At 37.9% G+C, this 19,598-nt stretch overlaps 1 protein-coding gene across 1 annotated transcript in view; it reads right to left on the bottom strand.

The window, feature by feature from the left end:
* LOC105426278 (uncharacterized) overlaps nt 1-19,598 on the bottom strand; it is a 38,680-nt gene that overhangs the window by 4,719 nt on the left and 14,363 nt on the right. Inside the window, exons 3-19 of the mRNA XM_089083659.1 lie at nt 16,676-16,858; nt 15,878-16,137; nt 15,436-15,690; nt 15,153-15,338; nt 14,608-14,873; nt 13,877-14,325; nt 13,572-13,694; nt 12,820-13,266; nt 12,288-12,576; nt 11,881-12,063; nt 11,739-11,819; nt 11,583-11,648; nt 11,366-11,455; nt 10,799-11,294; nt 2,314-7,140; nt 620-794; nt 214-357 (exon numbers count right to left, since the gene is read on the bottom strand). Coding sequence (XP_088939785.1) covers nt 214-357; nt 620-794; nt 2,314-7,140; nt 10,799-11,294; nt 11,366-11,455; nt 11,583-11,648; nt 11,739-11,819; nt 11,881-12,063; nt 12,288-12,576; nt 12,820-13,266; nt 13,572-13,694; nt 13,877-14,325; nt 14,608-14,873; nt 15,153-15,338; nt 15,436-15,690; nt 15,878-16,137; nt 16,676-16,858 — 8,520 coding nt within the window. The remainder of the gene's footprint in view (nt 1-213; nt 358-619; nt 795-2,313; nt 7,141-10,798; nt 11,295-11,365; nt 11,456-11,582; nt 11,649-11,738; nt 11,820-11,880; nt 12,064-12,287; nt 12,577-12,819; nt 13,267-13,571; nt 13,695-13,876; nt 14,326-14,607; nt 14,874-15,152; nt 15,339-15,435; nt 15,691-15,877; nt 16,138-16,675; nt 16,859-19,598) is intronic.

Genomic DNA, 19,598 nt, shown 5'->3' with positions numbered 1-19,598 from the left:
CCTTGGGACAGATTATTAGGATCGTCGTTAAACAGTTATCACAAGTGGCCCTGATGTAAAGAAGCGGGCCGCGGCGGTTTCTTGAGAATCGATTGTCGTTAGGTGAAACGCATAGCCACCATAGTCTGCGAGCAGAATGTAGTATATGATATGGATTTCAGATTAAAAGAATTAGATAGTCGGATGGCGTGGTTTCTAATAAATATAATGTACCAATGTCCGACGAAGAGGACGGCGGTTCCGACAGTGTCACCGCGAATTCTTGGGCGCGGACGCTTTGGTCGGAGGACACGTCTGCATTCTGATCGTGCAAGACGGCGGTCGGTTTCACGTAGGCCTCGTCGCCCTCAAATGCATCTAAACAAAGGAACGGTTTGTAAGAGCGAAAAAAAATTGAAGCCAGACAGAGAGAGAGAAAATCAGATAGAGAGAAAAATTAAATTATTCTTAAATATAATAAATAATAAATAATAAAATAAAATAATAAAATAAAATAAAATAAAATAATAATAAATATAAATAAAATAATAAATATAAATAATAAAATAAATAATAAAAGCTACTAAAAATATAAATATAGCTAAAATAAGCGAACGTTATTTTTTTTTAATAGACCTACCAACGTGATCTATCCTCGATGACAAGGTGGTCTCGAGGGCTGGCCTACCTCTTCGGGAAGTACGTTCTGTAGTCGACAGAGTGTTGGTTAACGGAGCGACGGTTGTAAACTGCGCCGGTTTTCTATGTCTAGTCCCACTTCCTGATTTGCGACCAATTGACGTACTGGTCGTTACCTGTCCAAAAAACGATTTATATATTATAAAACGTTACAAAACAATTAACATAAATTATTGATTATAATGACATAGATTTAATTACGAACATACATGCATTCATGTATATACGTACGTTCGTAAATTTAGACAAAGCACAAAGTTTACGGCAGATCGATTATGAAAAAGAAAATATAAAAAGTCTCTCAAGATTGAGATCTCAAACAACACGAACGTTTGAAAAAGAAACTTTTAAAAGTCTTTAAAAAATTATTTTAGATTTTATCTTTTATTTATAATTCTATTTCTTCTATTTATAATCTTTTATTTCATTTATAATCATATTTTGTATAGTTTTAAGTATTTTTTATGTACCTTATGTAAAAAGCTTCTTTACCTTTAAAATAACTTTAAGGCATTTTTTTAATTCTTTAGTCATCCTTTTTGAAATATTTCAAGGATTTTCTAATTTTTTAAACATCTTAAAATCTAAGTTTCTTGAATATTTGTGTTGTTTGGGATGTTTCACGTGTTAAAATATTAATTATTTATCCAAGCATTAACAGATATTGAAGATATAACATTAAAAGAAATAAAATAGGCGCACGCAGAAATACGCGTAAAGGCGCGCCTTTCGGGAAAAGATATGTTAATTTGTAATGTCAAGAAGAAATAATAGCAGATGAAGATGTTCTTTGATCCATTTGCGTCCCAGAATGTTCGCTTAGAGAGAAAGCTCAAGTTCCAGATTTGTATTCCGGCCTCTATTCCGGAATAAAAACATTTCTAATAACCAGAGAAAGAAGAGCGTCTTCGTAGGCGAAAAATCGTATCTAGAATACGATGACGATGACGTAGCAGCAGTAAAGGATGATAATAGCTCCAGTTTTGTTTCATGAAAACTATTTTGGTTAAATCCAGCGACAGGCGATACTCGAGAGATCTTGCCAGATAGGCATTCAAGAGAAGCCACTAAGTTATGATCAATTATAATTGATTCCTTCTAGATTAATCGCTTGTATCATATCATGTCTTTGATTGCTAAATTATATTTTGATTAGAGGTCAAAAACATGATTATTATAGCCAACAAACTTATTATTTTAAGCCATTGAAGGTAATCTTCACGTCGTTGCGCTTTTGCATTGATCTCTAAAGTTTTTTTTTTTTTTTTTTTTTTTGAGAAGTATACCAATCGATTAGACACCAGAAGCACAGATTCAGAGGAGATTTTATGTTGAATAAAATGCAATTCTTCAGATCAGGCGATTTTTTTTTAAGCTAAGACATTAATGCGATGACGTTTCCATCCCTCTGCATTTGCAAGAGAAGATCATGCTTCGAAAGGTCTTTTGGTTAGCATCAAGAAGAGGCGGCGATATTCGCAGTAGTGAGTCAGTTCTACTAGGATTCCTCATTAGTCTTTTTCAGCGTTTTCGTTTTTTCGCTTCCGTTTTTTGTTAGGGCAACATGCGATCGGTCAAGGAAGTGACAATATGTTATCAAGGCAAAGTGAATCTTCGACTTAAAGCTGCACTGACCTCGAGCGAGGGTCGATCAGTGTCCTCCTCGACCAGAACAGACGTCCCCGTGATCCGCGGCTCCGTGACTCCCAGCTGTTTGATGGTCGTCTCCTCTTCTCCAGATTTAGAAGGCGTCATCGTCTTTTCCTTTTCAGGAAAATTATTACTCCCGTATAGATTATTTGAAAAATTAAATGTGGAGAATACTTGAGGCTGCTCTCTGACTCTCCCATACTCGAGATCTATGTTTGTTTCTTCGGCTATTGAATCTTTTTCCTCAGACTTAGCTGCGATGCTCTTCGGTATAACTCCCGTTCTTCTTCGTGTTTGTTGTTCTTTGTCGGGAAAATTTTTGTTTATATGAAAATTACTTGAAAAACTGCCTTGAAGATCTTTATCGATAGAATCAGAATCTACACTCGCCTCTTCAACTGTTGAATTTCTTTTCTCGGACTTAGGTCTGACGCTCTTCAGTACAACTCTAGTTCTTCTTCTGCTCCCATATTTGAGGGGAAGGTTTTTACCGCTGCGAGAGTTATTTGAAAAAGTATCTCCATTGGTAAAATTAGAATCTATCCTCACTTCTTCAACTGTTATATTTCCTTCAGATTTAGATTTGATACTCTTCAATACAACTCTCATTCTTCTTCTGGTTCCATAGTCGAGAAGATTTTTACTGTTGCGAAGATTATTTGAGAAAGCACCTTGAAGACTTTCATTTGTAGAATCATGCTCTACACTGGCTTCTTCAGTCTTTATTCCCGTTTCTTTGGATTTAGGTTTAACCCTTTTCACAACTCTCATTCTCCTCCTTGTCTTATCCTCATTGGAAAAAATTTGGCTTGTATTAAAATTATTTGAAAGATTGTTTTGAAGATTTTTATTAGTAAGATCGGAATCTTCATTTATTTCTTCAATGGTAGAATTTCTTTCTTCAGATTTAGGCTTAACACTTTTCAATACAACTCTCATTCTTCTTTTTATTTTTTCTTTGTTAGAAGGAGCTTGACTTATGTTAAGATTATTTGAAAAATTGTCATGCAGATTTTTATTCGGATCCACATTTGTTTTTGAAATTGTTGAATTCTTTTCTTCAGATATAGGATTATTTTTCAATACCACTCTCATCCTTCTTACAATTTCTTTGTCAGAAAGATTGTTATTTGCATAAAGACTTTTTGAAAAATTGTCTTGCATGTTTTTGTCAATAGAATCAGAATCTGCACTCGCTTCTTCGATTAACTTTTGCTTCTCGGATTTGAGTTTAACGTTTTTCAATACAACTCTCATTATTTTTCTTGGTTTTTCTTGTTGAAGAAGATTCTTATTTACATGAAGATTATTTTGAGAATTATTTGAAGGATTTTCATTAGTGAAATAAGGATTGGTACTACTGGTAGATTCTTCTGTTGTAGAATTTTCTTGAGACTGTTTCAGTTTTTTAACTATAATTTTTCGTTTTTTCTCGATATGTTCATTTTCAATAATGGCAGATGGCTGAGGAAATACTGTCGTTTTTTCTGTGGATAACATGGTAGTCACTTCTTCTCCAATTTTTTCCTTAATTTCATTCAACTCAGTTTTCATTCTCTTTCTCACATTTTCCGCTCGATTATGTACAACTTGATCTTCAGTAATATTTTGAATATCAACAATATCTTGATGTGGTCGGATAGTGCTATTGATTGCTTCAGAGTTAACTCTAACTCTTTTTCGCATAATTCTCCTTCTATGATTGTTCTCAGTCGAAGATGAAATATCAGTAGAAGGTCTTCGTCTACGATGCACTGCAACTCGATGTCGAGGATATTCGTTAGTTCTCTGCAATGTTACAGGACTTCCAAGCCAATTGTTTGTCCGATTTACGACTCGACGTCTAGAAGCTTTTTTATTGTATTGATAATTAATTGTATCATATTCTGAAGTGGTTTGATTTTGTTTTTGGCTTTTTGTGAACTTTGAAATAGTTTCTTCAGACACTACTTTCATTTTTGGAGTTGTATTTTCTTCACTCGTCGTTTGCGCGATACTTGGCTTGTTAATAATCGTAGTTATTTGATCTTTGGTTTGACTTTGCGTTTCCACTGACATACCTTTTTTAAAATCTATTTCCTGTTCTGATATTGTAGATTCTTCATTTATCATTTGTATTAAATCCGGCTTATAAGCACTAGTTGTATAAATCATGGAATTTGTCGCAATCGATTCATCGGAAGTTGCAGAAGTTACAGATCTTTCTGAAACTATATTCGTTTTGCTAGTAATCGGTGTTGTAATCGAAAGAAGAGTTGAAGGATTTTGAGTAATCATTGACATCGAGGAATTTTCGTCCTCTTCAGGTGACAATGCAGCTGTTGCAGTTGACAATGTTTCGAAATTTGTGCTAGGAAGAGATTTCGGAAGTGTGATCGTTGTCGAGATAGACTTTGAAGTGGTTTCGAACGTCGTGGGAATTTCAGTAGTTTGAGTAAACTCTGAAGTTACGGTTAATATTTCGGAATTATTGCTGATATTAAAAGTACTCGGATTTGCAAGATCTATCGTGGAAGATTCGATTGTTAAAGTGGAAATAATTGAACTCATTGAAGTTACGTCTGTGCTCGTGTTTGGAACTTCGGACAAAATTATAGAATTAGTTGTAGATTGATTTGTAATTGGCAAAATGTCACTAATCGCGGAAGTGGAAAATATGTTCGCATTTGCGGATGTTGCAGCTTCGTTAAGGTCAGCATTCGTTGGAGTAATTATATTAAGAGGCGTGTTCGTAGTTATCTCGTTTGCAGTTACGGTATCTGCATCTGCGAGATTATTCGTTGTCACAGGTGCAGTTATATGTACAGGTGCGTTCACCGTTGAAGAAATGATCGTTGTTAATAATGCGGTAGCGGTAGCTGGGATTGTTGTAGTTGCGCGAGTATTGTTAACTCCTGTGGTAGTGAGTGTGGAATAATTCCCAATCGTAGAGGTTGTTGTTTCAAACTCGGTATTCGGAGGTTCGATCGAGATTGTAGAGTCTGTTATAACGTCGTATGTATTTGTAGTTGTTGGAATTGTAGAATAATTTGCAATTGTGAAAATAGTGCTAATATCAGCATTTGTAACTTGATCTGTAGTCATATTTTCAGAATCAGTTGCAACTTCCTGCGTATCAGCAGTCGTTGGTATTGTGATTGTGGAATAACTTGTCATGGATGTAGTTTCAATTTCGATATTATCTGCATTAGGAGTAGCTGTACTCTTAGAATCTGTTGATATTGTTCGCGTAATCGGTGGAACTGCGGGATTTGCGGAAACAATTTCAGTTTCGGTGTTTGCTGCAAACGTAGTCGTGGTCTCAAAATCAGTCGGAATTGCGTTTGTATTCTCAATCGTCGGATGATCAGTTGTAAGATAATTCAGAGAGGTAGTTTCAGTTTCAGTATTTGCAGTTGTAGTTGTAATTGTAGCATCAGTTGCAACTGTGGGTGCCTTTGCAATCGCCATAATTAATGGCGTAGTTGTAATTACAGTCGCGATTGTAGGGTCGTCTGAGAACGTTGAAATATCAGCAATCGTGGGTTTATTTGTCGTCGAGATGATTTCGGAGATCGAAGGTGTCGCTGTAACTACTGAGTTTGTCAGAGTCATCGTTAATTCTACAGTTGCGTGGCTTTCCAGGTCTTCGATGTCATTAGAATTTGCAAGATTGTTAGGACTATTTGCAATTTCAGGAGATGTAGAATCGGACGCAATTAAAGGAATCGTTGGTGTCGTCGAAGTTATGGGAAATTTACGCCCTCTTGGACTCAAAATCGATTTAGAAGTTAGATAATCGTTTAAAGAGTTTGTCGTACGAATAGAATCGTTCTCGGTTCGTCTTATAGCATCCTTGATCGGCGAGACAGTGGTGGTCTTGTTTCTTTTTCTTACTATACGTCTGCCCGTCCATAACGGAGTGCTCGCTTCATTGTACCTATTCACAACCAGGGCGATTCTTCGTCTCGTTGGCGATGTTGGGGACACGACATAAGAGTTAAAAGAAGGTGTCGTGTTATGATCAAAGTTACGTACTGATTTTCCTCTTTTAGACGCTGATCTATCGACAGTATTTAAGTCAAATTTTTCTTGATTTAAAATATTCTCAGTATTACTGGGATATTCTTCCAACGAATCGACGGAAGAAGTGAACGTGAAAAACCTCCCTTCACTTTTGTCGCTAATGATATTGTTCGCACTATTATCGGGAATATTGGGGCCCAATTCGCTTTGATCGTTATGAGTTACGATTTCATCGGTCGTAAAAATGTCAGGAACAGTAGTTTCTGTCTGCTGTTGGACGGAACTCTCGGTTGTCGTTATCGTTGTGAATATTGATGATGGCAGAACATCTTCACCCTTGGTGATATAAAATCCACGCATTATCGGACTAGGTGTCAGACTGGCGAGAGGAATGCCGCGCATTGTTGTTGGCTTCAAATAGATCGAACTCGAAGACTTCTTTTGTTTGTCCTCGTTTTCTTGAATAGCATTCGTGACTGAAACTTGTTCTTCAGAATTTGTATCTTCCTTTCGCGAAGTTCGAGATTTCGCTTTATTTTCCGAGGCTTGCTGCAGCCACGAATCGCCAGTTTCCTCGATCACGCTTCTTTGTAACTGGCTAATTTCTTTTTCGTCATCTTGCGACTCATCTATTCTTCTCAACGACTCATCAACGTTCTGCCGGCTAATGTCGTTGTCCACGTCGTTACGCGGCAAGTGCAAGAGTACAGACGCCGACGTAGTGGCGATATGATCGTCGTAGTAAGTCGTCGGATAACCGATCAGTTCCTTCAGGGTCGGCAGCCTGATGGTTTCCGAATCGGCGACCTGAAAATCAGAACAAGGCAGCGCGCTTTAATGCGGAGATCCCCAGGGATCTCCTCTCTCGCTCTCTTTTTTCTTTTTCCTTTCCTTCCAGTCTACTTCTTTGCAGTTTTCTTCTTTCTGTCCTTCTGTCTCTGTGTGTGAGCTACGCCAGTCTTGGAGGAGAAAAGAGGGAACATAAAGAGGGGAATTCTCTAGTTATCTATTAAAGCGCCGCGAAAACGCGTCTTGCTTGCTGCGTTAATTTGGATAAGAAGTCATCCTGGGTCATCAATAGCATTTAATGATGATTGTATTTGCGGTAAGTAGAGGTACATCATCAGAGAGAGTTATCAAAGATTTCGGTCAAGGTAAGTTCCTCTGAGTAAGTGGATGAAGAGGTGCTCGTTATGATTTGGCATTATTGGTGATGAAATGATAGTGTGTGAAGACGATTATTTCGGTCGTCGGTCGTCATGAGCGATAGCGAGTCCTTGTCGTTCCTTTTGATTCATACGTAGTCGCATTTGGTTAATGTCTATCTCGTAGAGCGATCTTAAAAATAATTAAGCTCGTTAAGTGCTATGTACATTAGTGACATTTAGGCGTCTACTAACTTTTTAACGTTCTCTCCGATATATCGGCGATCGCGATCGGCTTCTTAATTACTTAATGGCTGCGTCTATATACATTATCGATGTCGACTGCATCGATGATGGTTAGTAATAATAGTATTCGTATACTACTTCGCGGGGCTCTTGCCGGCGATCAGGTTGCTGAACACCGACTCGATCTCGATAGTCGAAGACTCGTGTGACTCCGTGGTGACTCGGCCACCGTACCGATAATTGAACTCGCTCTCGATCGGCAGGGTGGATCGCTCGACACCCTGACGAATTTCGTTGACGGACTCATCGTCGTCGATTCCAGTCACCGAAACTGACGACGGACTCGTTGGAGGGAACTGATCCGCTGGTATTCTCGTGGTTGACGTCAGCGACGAGTATTTGGTCTTGATGAGAATCTTCTGTCGCTCAGTGGTACCGGATTCCGTTACCGAGGTCACCAATCTGGTGACGGATGGCACTGTCGTAATACGCGCGTAATACGGATCAATCAGATTTTGCGAGTCAAGAAGATCGTTACTTCTCGGTGTTATCGTCGTCGTCCTTAGCGACTGTTGCTTCCGGTGGAAGGCATCCGCGACATAATCGAATTTTTTCGCCGGTATCAGAGTTTCCGTGGCCGCCGCTTCCGTGCTAGTCGATGATGTACGTTTCGGATATGTACGCGTTCTAAAGTACTGCCAGGTACTTGTGGATTCTGGACTCGGTGACGTAGTGTCTTCGTTGACTTTCACATTATCCCGGTCTCGAAGCTTGTAACGCGTTCGTGGCTGCCGGAAACCGGATTGCTTCAGCCTCGATTCTCTCGTTTCCGGCGTCTCCTCAGATTCTTCAGGCGCGGAGTCTAACGGAAGATGTCGCCTGGGTGATAAAGCCTCTTCGGGATCGAATGGCCTCTTTAGGATTATGGGAACTTTGTATCGCGATCGAGTCTCTGGCCCGCGAGTAGCAGTCGATGTTGATTGATACGTGTTATCTTCCGAAGGATGGTTTATTTGATCTCTCGAAGCTGTGGCATATTGTTTCCAGAATTCTACGGAGCTATCTGAAAGACCGTTCGTCGAAACCGATTTGCTCCTCAGGGTCGTATCTTCTGTAATTTCTTGTTCATTTACATCATGAGATCCTCCTTCTATATTTTCTTCTCCTTCTTCTTTCTTATATTTGAGATCATCCTGAAGTGCGTTAGTGGTGCCAGGATGACGACGAATAAACAAATTGTTTCTTCGTCTTGAAGAAATATCAAGATTATTATTTTCTGTTGACGACAAAGAGGTCGAGTATCGATTGGTCGTATTTTCTGTAGAGGTTGCAAGACTCTTGCGCACAAACTTCTTACGCGCGTATCTCGAATCAAAGTTCAATTTTGTGGCCAGTGAGGAATCCGATTCCGTTGTGAATGGCGTGGTGGTTGCTTGTGAACGGGTGATGGCTAAATCTGTATCCGACATGGGTGACATGGTGGTTATTTGCGCGCGATTAGTGGATAAGTTCTCAGGCTTGGTGGACGGTATCAACGTTTCTTCTGAGAACGTGTTACTTTCAGTATTATAAGACGTGGCTGTCGCCAACATTAATTCCATCGTAGTACTTTCAGTACCCATCTCGATCGTTGACTGATCCTCATCGGCATTTGTGTTAATCGTTGATATAGTGGTGCTGAGAATACTTGTAGCTTCATCATCAGGAATCGTCGTGATCTCAGTTGCAGGGGTCTCCAAAGTAACCTTCGTGGAACCGTCCGAGTTATCAGTAAATAAAGTGGTTTCTGTGATAGTTGAATCTTCCATTTCTCTCGTAAATTCTGTTAGACCAGCAGCGATCGTTGATTCTTCAGCATTTTTGGTCATTGGAATAATTCTTGTCCGATCGGTAGCGTTGGTTGATTTTTCAATTTTTTTACTACTTCCCATCGGAGTTGTTGATTCTAGAGAAAGGCTCGAGTTCTCTTCTTCTTCAAAAGAAACTTCAGCCGACGTCGACGAAGTGTCTTGAAGCGGACGTTTACGTTTTATCACTTTTCGTCTACGAGGTATTTGAGATATTTCTTTTTCTTCTGTTTCAATAATATTGGCAGCTGTGCTCGATGATATTGGCCTTTTTCTTAGGATAATCTTTCGTCTTTTGGGAGTCTCCGATGTTCCTTCCGTAACATCGACGGCGCGTTCGGTAGAAACGATCGTCACCAAATCAGGATTAAATTCATAAGCTTCGATATGTGCGGTCGTTGTGACGACAGCATCCTCGGGTCGATCACTCGTATAGTCGATCTTGTTAGTAGATGCAGTCGTTGCATCATTGGTGTAAATTGATTGAATAGTATTTGATTCAACGACGGAATCAATCGTAGCTGTTGATTGATCGACATTGTTCAGCAAATCGTTCCTCTCAATTTTGTACTCCGCAATAGCATCTGCTCTGGGAACTTTGAATGTTATCGATGTAGTCTGTTTCTGGTTCGAATCATCATTTGCTTTTTGCACCGGTTCTTGCACATTGTTCCTTTTCCTCGTGTACTTTGTCCTGTCGTATAACTCACGATTGACAGTCGGCTTCCTGAAGACTCTGATGTTTGTTATCCTACCGTTTTCCTCTTCGCTGCTATCAGATCGCGATTGCAACGACGGTTTGTTCCTAGAACCATCTTGTGTTATTCTAACTATCGGACTATCGTTCAATTCATTGGCTTTGATAGACTCCGTGCTGTTAACTCTGCCAGGTCTTCGATATCTTCTCCTAAGGCCACTGCTGGTGATTGTACTCGCAGTCGTCGATGTCGTTGTTCTACCTCTTTCTCTATATCTGGGATCTGAAACGGAGTTCGCGGAAACATCCTCCGTCCTTGATTTTGAGGTTGGTGGGATATATCTGCTGGCTCCCCTATTGCGCGCTCTGCTAATGTCCTTGCTCCTAGACGTGAAAGTCTCCGCGCGTGGAGTCTCCACTTGATCCACCGAGTCCTCCTCGGCGATTCGGTTGGCCGGTCTCGTCCTTAATCGAACTCGCCCCAGAGCTGGGCTGGACGGACGCGTGGGATTTCGCGACGAAATACTCACCTTGGACCTGCTCAACGGAGTTGTCGCCGTCGTCGTCGCTTCCGATGAACCGGATTTTCGTCTGGTGAAACCAAACGGTCGCGGTTGCGACACCGTGGCGATAGTTGATCTGCTCGCCAATGTCGTCGTCGTCGTCGTCGTCGTCGTCGTCGTCGACTGACTTGAACTGCTAGCTGCCGGCAACGTCGTGAAGAGGATCTCCGTCGCCGAATCTTCCACCAGTTTCACCGAGTCAGTGGTGGAGCCGACAGTGTTTTTAGGGCTTACACTAGGTGAATTTTCCGGTGGTTCGACGCTAATCACGGTGATGACTTCAGTAGAGGTTGAAGTGCTCGCGGGAGTAGACGATGGGAGGCTCGTACTAGAAAATTCTGGATATTCCTCTATTCCCATTGATAAAGTAGGTTCATTGATGACCTCTGATAACGGTACTACGCTAGACGCATCCTCGGAAGTTTTTAAAGTGGTGCTTCTGAATCTTTGTACATTGGTATACCTAAAAATTAAGGAAATCGTGAAATGCCTAATGATATGAAAAGTATCACAATAAAAAGAATATGTAAAAACCTAGATTTGGTTGTTGACGAATCGTCATCTTTCTCTGCTGACAGATCCGTGCTTTTTAAATCGTCATCTCTCTTCTCTGAATTCCTGAAGCTGTTACGTAAGGATAAAGAGATAGTTTAGGTAAATAAATATACGCATAAGAAATATACTTTAGCTATTATAAAATCATATTATATAATATCATATTATATATAGCGGCGAATTTTCTTTCTTATACCTGAAACTTAAGCCACGATTTCGAGATGGTTTAATTATTTCAGAACTTGCTTCGTTGTCTTGTTGCCTGCAAACATATTATTAAGCAATATTAATGAATTTTCATATTATAAAGCAAAAATAAATATCGAAATTTAAATATCAAAAATATATATACTTCGAAGAAACGAAAGGTCGTCTACGAGTAGATCTTTTTTCTTCTATTTCTACTTCCTTCCCTTCCACGTCATTCTCAGTTCTAAAAATTTTATTTCGTAAGAGATATGAAATAAAATTAATTAGTTTGTTAATTAACGTACCTAGACGTTGTCGTGGAAAGTCGTGTTCGTCGAATATTTACATAACTTGGCGTCACTCGTTGCGTAGACGAGCTACCTTCCGGATTGCTGATGCTTTTCTCCTCGGAGGAAGCTACATCAGTGCTATCATCATCTTCTTCGTTCTCATCAATGCCTTCGTTCTCCGATTCTTTCGTGACCGACCTAATTAATATTAAAATCATAATTAAATGATACATGAATTAAACATTTATAATTTATAAAATCAACATTGGTTAATTTTTTGGTTTAACTCATCTTCTATCTTTTCTCAGAATTCAGAATTAAAAAAGAGAGTATTTAAATCAAGACAGAAATTAATTAATTTTAATAATTACAGTCAACAGTAATATTGTACATTTTTGTTAATAAACAAAGCAACAACTGACTTGGATCTCTCGATAGTGACGTATTGGGGTTTCTGCGATCTTCTGAGGCTCTTCACTTCAGGAATATCATCCAAACCTTCGAATTGTGCTCTTCCTGGCCCGTTCACGTAACTGGTTTCCGAAGACGAAAATGCAGGTCGTTGATTACCTATTCTGTTCGCCTGACGATTCAATACACGTTCGTATAGACTACGACTAATCGTGGCCGGTGTCTCGCTTTCGCTGCCCGATTTCGTGTTTGAATTTTTCTCTTGAAGTAACAGCTGCTTTTCCAACTCTTCTATTCCGCCTAAAAGAGTTTGAGAACTATTGATTATAAAATATATTTTGAAGGATTTTCTAACAGAAGAGGTATTGATATTATAAACGATATTGTAGAAAAATTAATATTAGAAAAGAAAAATAAAATAAAAAAAATAAATACTAAAATTAGAGAAGAGAATAATTACAATTGCAAAAAAAATTGCAAACACTACAGTATCATCAAAAAATATATTATAATTACATGTATATTTAGTAAATGTACACTTACCAGCTTTCTTAATGAGATCGATCAATTCCTTGATCACTTTTGGATCCTCCTCGTCTTCATTATCGATGACTTTCTCTGGTTCATTTGATTTTAAAGTGGTTCTTGTAGTAGTAGTCGTACTTGGCCTATTTCTGGTGAGTGTTTTATATATGAGTGGCTTTGTCGTCGTAGTCGTGGTAGTCTTCGGTTCTTCTTTCACCTCTTCTTCCTCTTCTTCCTCTTCTTCCTCGCTTTCCGCAATCTCATCATCGTCGTCGTACTCTTCCTCCGAATCAAATTCTTCCGATTCCGCCTTTGCGGTCGTTGTGCTGTGTAAGTAAGTTGTTCGGCTAGTCGCGGCTGTAATAGGCGATCTAGTAGTCGAGACAATCGATGTTTTCGATGTCTTAGGACAAATCACATTACGCGGATAATCACAAGAATCTGCTGCCTTGTTAAACACCAAACCTGTAAAAATCCAAGAAATATTATAGCAAAATGAATTATATTATTTTTAAAGAAGGAAATTTCTATTCTAATTGCAGATTTAATAATAAATAAGTACTAAATAATAAATAAATAATAAATAATAAATAAATTGATATAAATAATGATCTAAGAAGAATCAAATTTTTATTGTTATTTTCATCTAAATTTTTTATTTGTATGCAGATTTTGTATTAAGTACTCTTTGCTTCATTTATGAAGTTAAACACATTTAACATTTAAGCATAAAAATATAATCGAAATTATTTGTAATAAAATGGAATTACCTGAGGGACAAGTGAACTGATGTGCAATCACGCCAAGTCCACCGGGACCACTATCGAGACACCAGAAATACTTTTTGCAATCTCGAGGATGCGGGAAGAAACCTTCATCTTCGCATTTAAAGTCTATAAAAAACAAATCAGCGATTCTCACTTTTACCTTAGCAAATAGACAAATCTTTCTCCTAGCTCCTTTTTCTGCACGCTTGTTAAATTTTAGATATCACAAAATGTTCTTAGTCAGTCAGTTGTTAAAAATGTAGGTTAACAAATTAAAAATATATTCTATAATTTTTATGGCATCTTACCGGTTCCTGGGTCGGGTGTCGTCGGTGGTTCAGGAGTCGTTAACTTGTTGCTCAAGGACTCTCCGCTTTCGTCAGTCTTACTTTGTCCTTTACGTCTGGATTGCTTTCTACGAGTGCTACGATCAGCAGAAGCGCCTCGCGTTTTACTCCTATTTCGGTTTTTCGGTCGCTCAATTTTCTCTGTGACTGTGACGGTGTTTCTGCCCTCCGTGTCCTCCTCCGAGGATGGATCGTAAGACCTTCTCGACACCTCCCGGTCGTCTTGCTCTTCGCTTTTCGATTGTGAAACGGTACGATATTTCGGTCTTGAAGAAGACACACGTTTGCTAATGATTGGAGACGATGTCGTGCTACTTCTTCGACTGCTCGTATTCGACTTACGAGTATTGCTTTGAGTGCGAGTCTTTTTCCGATTGTCTACTGACTTCGTCTTGTCAATCGTATTCCTACTACATAATAATTATTTTTAATAAAATATATTTTTAAATTACTAATAAAGGAATGTTCTAAAAATAATATTTTTGTGTAGTGGAAAGATTAACATTTTATCAAAATTTTATATTCACTGTACTATTTATTAATTTAATATTTTATTTCTTAAAATAATGCTAAAATTAATGATAAGAACAATATTATAATAATGTAACGATAATGTAACATAGAATGTTATTTTCGATAATTTACTAATATTCGTTATTATGTTGTCCAGTAAATTGCTTTTTTATTGTTACCTATTATCCGCAAGCAACGCTTCTTTGGCAGCTTCGATTAATGGATACGGTCGACCATGACACTTGCCACGGAAATCATCATTGTCTATTGACCAAAACATAATGCCTCCCAACTTCTTTTCATTCACATAACGAGCTTTTAATCTAACTATATTCTCGTCGTCATATCCTACCCACTGATTGCCCTTGAAGGCATATGGTCCCATGGCTTTAGGGTTTGGTTTAACGACCTCCCAATCATCAGATTCCGCAATACCCTCGCAAATCTTAAATATGAAACATTCAATTTCCAATTCTGTGAATGTATATTTCTAAATATATATAATTTCTAAATACATTGTAATATATTCTAAGCACATATAAGTAAAGCGCGTCTATAATAACATTTACGATTACGAATATACATTATACGATTTTATAGATTTTATGTATGTAATACGTAATGCAAAAGAAAATATAATGTATATAATGCAAAAGAAGATTTGTATCCGCGCGCACGGATGTAATCTGTGTATCTGATCGAGTTTACATTATTATTATATTACCTCATAATAGGCAAGATAGCCTTTCTCTCGAGTGGCCTCTCCTTCGGTGCCTGGACCATCAGCCGGCGATCCAAGTTCGGTTGCATCTTGATTGAACAACGTGTAGGATCGACCGTACGTTGGTATTCCAAGAACGACCTTATCCGCGGACGCACCTTTCTCCAAGAGGTGACTGATTGTATAATCCTACCCACACACACACACACACACAAACAAGGATGCATCGCTAATTGATTTATTCAAATGATAATCATCAAATTCTGATCAAAGTAAAACTCCTTACGATAGTCAATTCCGCGTCGTAATTATATTCGTTGTCCTCTTCCAGAGGATACAACGGCGAATGATGATTAACGGCGGGCTCGTACGCCGAATGATAGTCGTACGAGAGCAAATTAATGAAGTCCAAATACTCGTTTAATCTAGGCACATCGTAACCCTTGTCAATGTATTCGATACCGGCGGGCATCGCCATCGACAGCAACAGTCTCGGCCTTCCGGTTTTCGAGGATTCTCGCTCGAATTCCTCGCGAAGTTCCTATTAATTTAATCACTTTAATTAACTTTCTACAAATGATCCCTGGTTGGAGCGCGAGCTTTCGCAATCGGCTTTTTATCATTCCGCACTTATCCACGCTTCAATCTCCGAATCTTTAATGCGCTTTTTTTCTGCAAGAAATTTCATATCCTTTCCGCGACGATAAGAAACGGATTGGGACATCTACCTGCACCAAGTTGGCATAATTATCCTTATCTCGTGGTTTTCCGCCGTCTCTGAAGGCCGGATACTCCCAATCGAGGTCGAGACCGTCGAAGTGATTCTGCCTGAGGAACTTGATGGCGTTCTTGACGAACTCCCGCCGTCTCGCGGAATCGGCCACCATCGGTGAAAATCTGCTGGAGCCCTCGTTCCAGCCGCCGATCGCCAGCATCGTCTTCAGGTTCTTATTGTAGGTCTTCAAACCCGTAAACTTCGCATATCCGCCTGTCGAGCGAACGTGTTTATCGAAGAGTGAAAGTTAAATATCGGCTAACTCATGAAAGATGATGTGTGTTCTGAGTTTGTCAATGTTGTGCGTTAAACAACTTGAGACACTAAACAACCAAGTGGAAAAACTAAATGTAACCAGCATCACTTTTGTATTTATTTAGATATGACAGACGTAAAGTTAGAAAGATATAGTTTTCATCGCGATTAAGAATAATATTTTTAATACTTGACAGTTATTTGACGTTTTACTCTTCAGCTTCCTTAAAACACAAGTCATCATCAATAATAAAATTTATCTTTTATCTTTGTACAATCATCATAAATTTACAATATATTCGAGATACATCCATAAGCTTTTAATTGGTGATTAACATTAGACATTAATCGTTGTTAATAAAGGTTGTTAATTTTAAAAGCCTCTGACATAAATATCTTCGATAAATAGGTAATTTCATTTTATAATAGTTAAGGCTGGAACGTTGTAAATTGGTAATAAAGTTCAACAAGTATTGTAATAGATATTTTATATTACCTTTCTCGATGTCTTGATACTTGTCGAACGGTCTCAATGCGTTTTCCTTCGTGAAACCTCCGAACGCGTAGATCAGATGGGTACAAAGATACGGATTTATATTTTGAGGAGAAAATTTCGCCGTGCCGGGTCGATACACCGACCAATTTGTGTAATAACACACAATTCTGCGTTCGGCGATTCCTAAAAGATAAGAATATAACGATAACAAATACAAAATTTTTCCACAAGATAATTTTTAAATGCACGTCTCTTATTATTTTTTTAAAACATAAAACTAATTTTCTGTATTTATATGTCATTAAATAATTTAAATAATAATTTTGTAAATCTTACGAAATAAAAATTTATATACATTCCGAATGATTGCTGATACCAATATGATTACTAAATGTATCAATTTAATAGATAAACTCAAAAATATTTATAAAAATAATTTAAAAACAATTAGATTATATTACACACTTAAAATCGATTTTTTATTAAAAAAAAAAAATTCTTTAATCTTTTATTGTATTTCATATTTTCCTATACACAATTGGAAAAATTTGTGTATTTTTATGAAAAACTAACATAACATCAACATTACTTTTGTATCTATAATATTTAAAACAGTCATATAATTAAATTAACACAAAAATTTGAGTTTGGGACCGTTTGGGACGTGTGATTTATTTTTTTTAACACACATTAAATTTAATACGTATTATTTTCCGGCAGTGTAGTGAAAAAGGAAAGAAAAATGAGGTCGCATTATTCCTGCACGATGATTGCTCCACTTTGAATGGAAGTCCATTGATAATGGAGGAGACAGCTGCGGCAGATGCGTTCTCGCGTATTTAGCCGCGAAAAATCTCGCTCTTCGGTGAGTGTCATCTCTCAAATAGCGGCGTCCGCGTGTTGTCGCGCGTGCCGTCGTTTTCACCGCGATCGCTAAACGCAGCACACGCGCTCGCGAGATCGCGAATTAAAACGCACGCGCATCCCGAGGCGCGTATACTTACACCTGCGCTTCTCTATATGTCGCGTCGTGGCGCACACGCGCACACACGCGCGCGAGCCGAACGCGGGGAGAACGCGTAAATGGCTGCGAGAGAAAACGCTGCTACAGGGAGAAATTGAAACGCGATTGGACTTTCGTTTATGCACGCGAAGAAATAGCGCGCCGCACGTCGCGGCCTCGACTCGCGTGGTCGGCGCGGCTCTTGAAATGCAATGCAGGACACCTGTTAGATTTTTTTCGACTCTCTCTCTCTCTCTCTCTCTCTCTCTCTCTCTCTCTCTCAGTCAAGAAATAGCAATTTTCCTCTAAACATATAATTTATAATAAATAACGAGATCATTTTACCGCTAAAGCCTAAAATTAAATATGTTTTTCTGAAATTTATTATTTTTTATTATTTATTATTTTTCACTTTTTTTTTTAAATAGAAACTTATGTTGTAAAGATAGTAATTTTTTGATATAATCTATGATGACAATATGGTTTTAATAAATGATATACGAAAGATGAAAATTTGAGATAGGGTCTGAGATAAAAGTAAAAATCAGTAAATTATTTTAAAAATGTGTTTCCTGTGACACATTTTTAATATTTTTGCATTCAATTTGTAATATCTTATAAAATATTATTTTACATCGATATCACATAAATAGAACATATTACCACAACAAATTTCACCTATTTGTATCGTTTCAGACTGCCTTAAAGTAAAAAGTTAAAATCTAATCTTTTCAGAGAGAATTAATATTTTTTTTTTTTTTTTTTTACAATAGTACCCTTTATAACATTGCAACATAAAGATTAGACTTCTCGTCAGCATCAATCGGACTAAATTGTAATACCGAGCATATCATTACGGTTAATCTAACTTCCTCCAAGCGAAATGTTTACGATGATCCACAACGGGCCCACGTAACTCGATCGCGAAAATAGCATTGCGAAAGCGAGAGATAGTATTACGAGATAGATATTGTTTCCCGCTAGCCGTTCAAGCGGTTAATTAGCCGAAATACTATGTGTATCTATCGTGTGCATGATGAGGTATGCACCTCGTTGCCCCGTTTCGCACGCGCATAATCACCCACAAAGGCTGACTTTGAAGATACGCCGAGAGTCCGCGTTCGGTTACACACAACGAGCACTTTCGAGTCGTCGGCGAATTATCCGTCGTGCTTTCACCGATCGTGCGTGAAACGAGGCCGAACTTCGTGTAGGAACAATGCACGCGCGGTGTCTGTAAATTAAGGTTTGCCGCCGACCCTGACCAGAGATCGGCGACACTTTGGTGGAAGTCGACAGGTATCCCCCGAGGGTCGAACGAAATTTCGCTGAGATTAACCCAAGGACCATGTCAGTGTGCAGAAACGATATATAATTCGCAAAAATTAAAAGAAAGTTAAACGCTGCCTAATGTATTAATGATGATACTTATGTAGATAGATTGTATCTATCAAATTAGTCTGATGTAAGAGAGTATGCTATTAAAAAATGAAAATTTTTCATAAAAAATTTCCATAAAATTACATATGACCTATGTAATTATATAATTTGATTTTTGATTTTTAAAATACATAAATATTCGTTTCTTAAATAATTATTTTACGTTGATGAAGAATCAGCTTTTCAATTAATTATTAGTTTTAATTCGAGATGCTGTAAAGACATCTGAATCAATCATAAAAATGTGTGTATCACATCTTGGGTTTCTAGATATTTTTTTACGGCTTAGATTTATATTTTTATATGCTTAAAATAAATATGCAATTTAAAGAATAATTTATTATTACATTTACAATATGTTTGTTATAATTTATTAATCCTGTATTATATTCTCGGTATCATATTCTCTGTATCATATTCATTTTCAATATAGATTTTTCACTTAGAAAATAAACATTTATATACTGTAAGTTTTACTTT

This window comes from Pogonomyrmex barbatus, unplaced genomic scaffold (assembly GCF_055798465.1).
Source record: "Pogonomyrmex barbatus isolate J1 unplaced genomic scaffold, ASM5579846v1 scaffold8, whole genome shotgun sequence".
NCBI classification, from domain to species: Eukaryota; Metazoa; Arthropoda; class Insecta; order Hymenoptera; family Formicidae; genus Pogonomyrmex; species Pogonomyrmex barbatus.
This window is presented reverse-complemented; position numbering and strand designations above follow the sequence as displayed.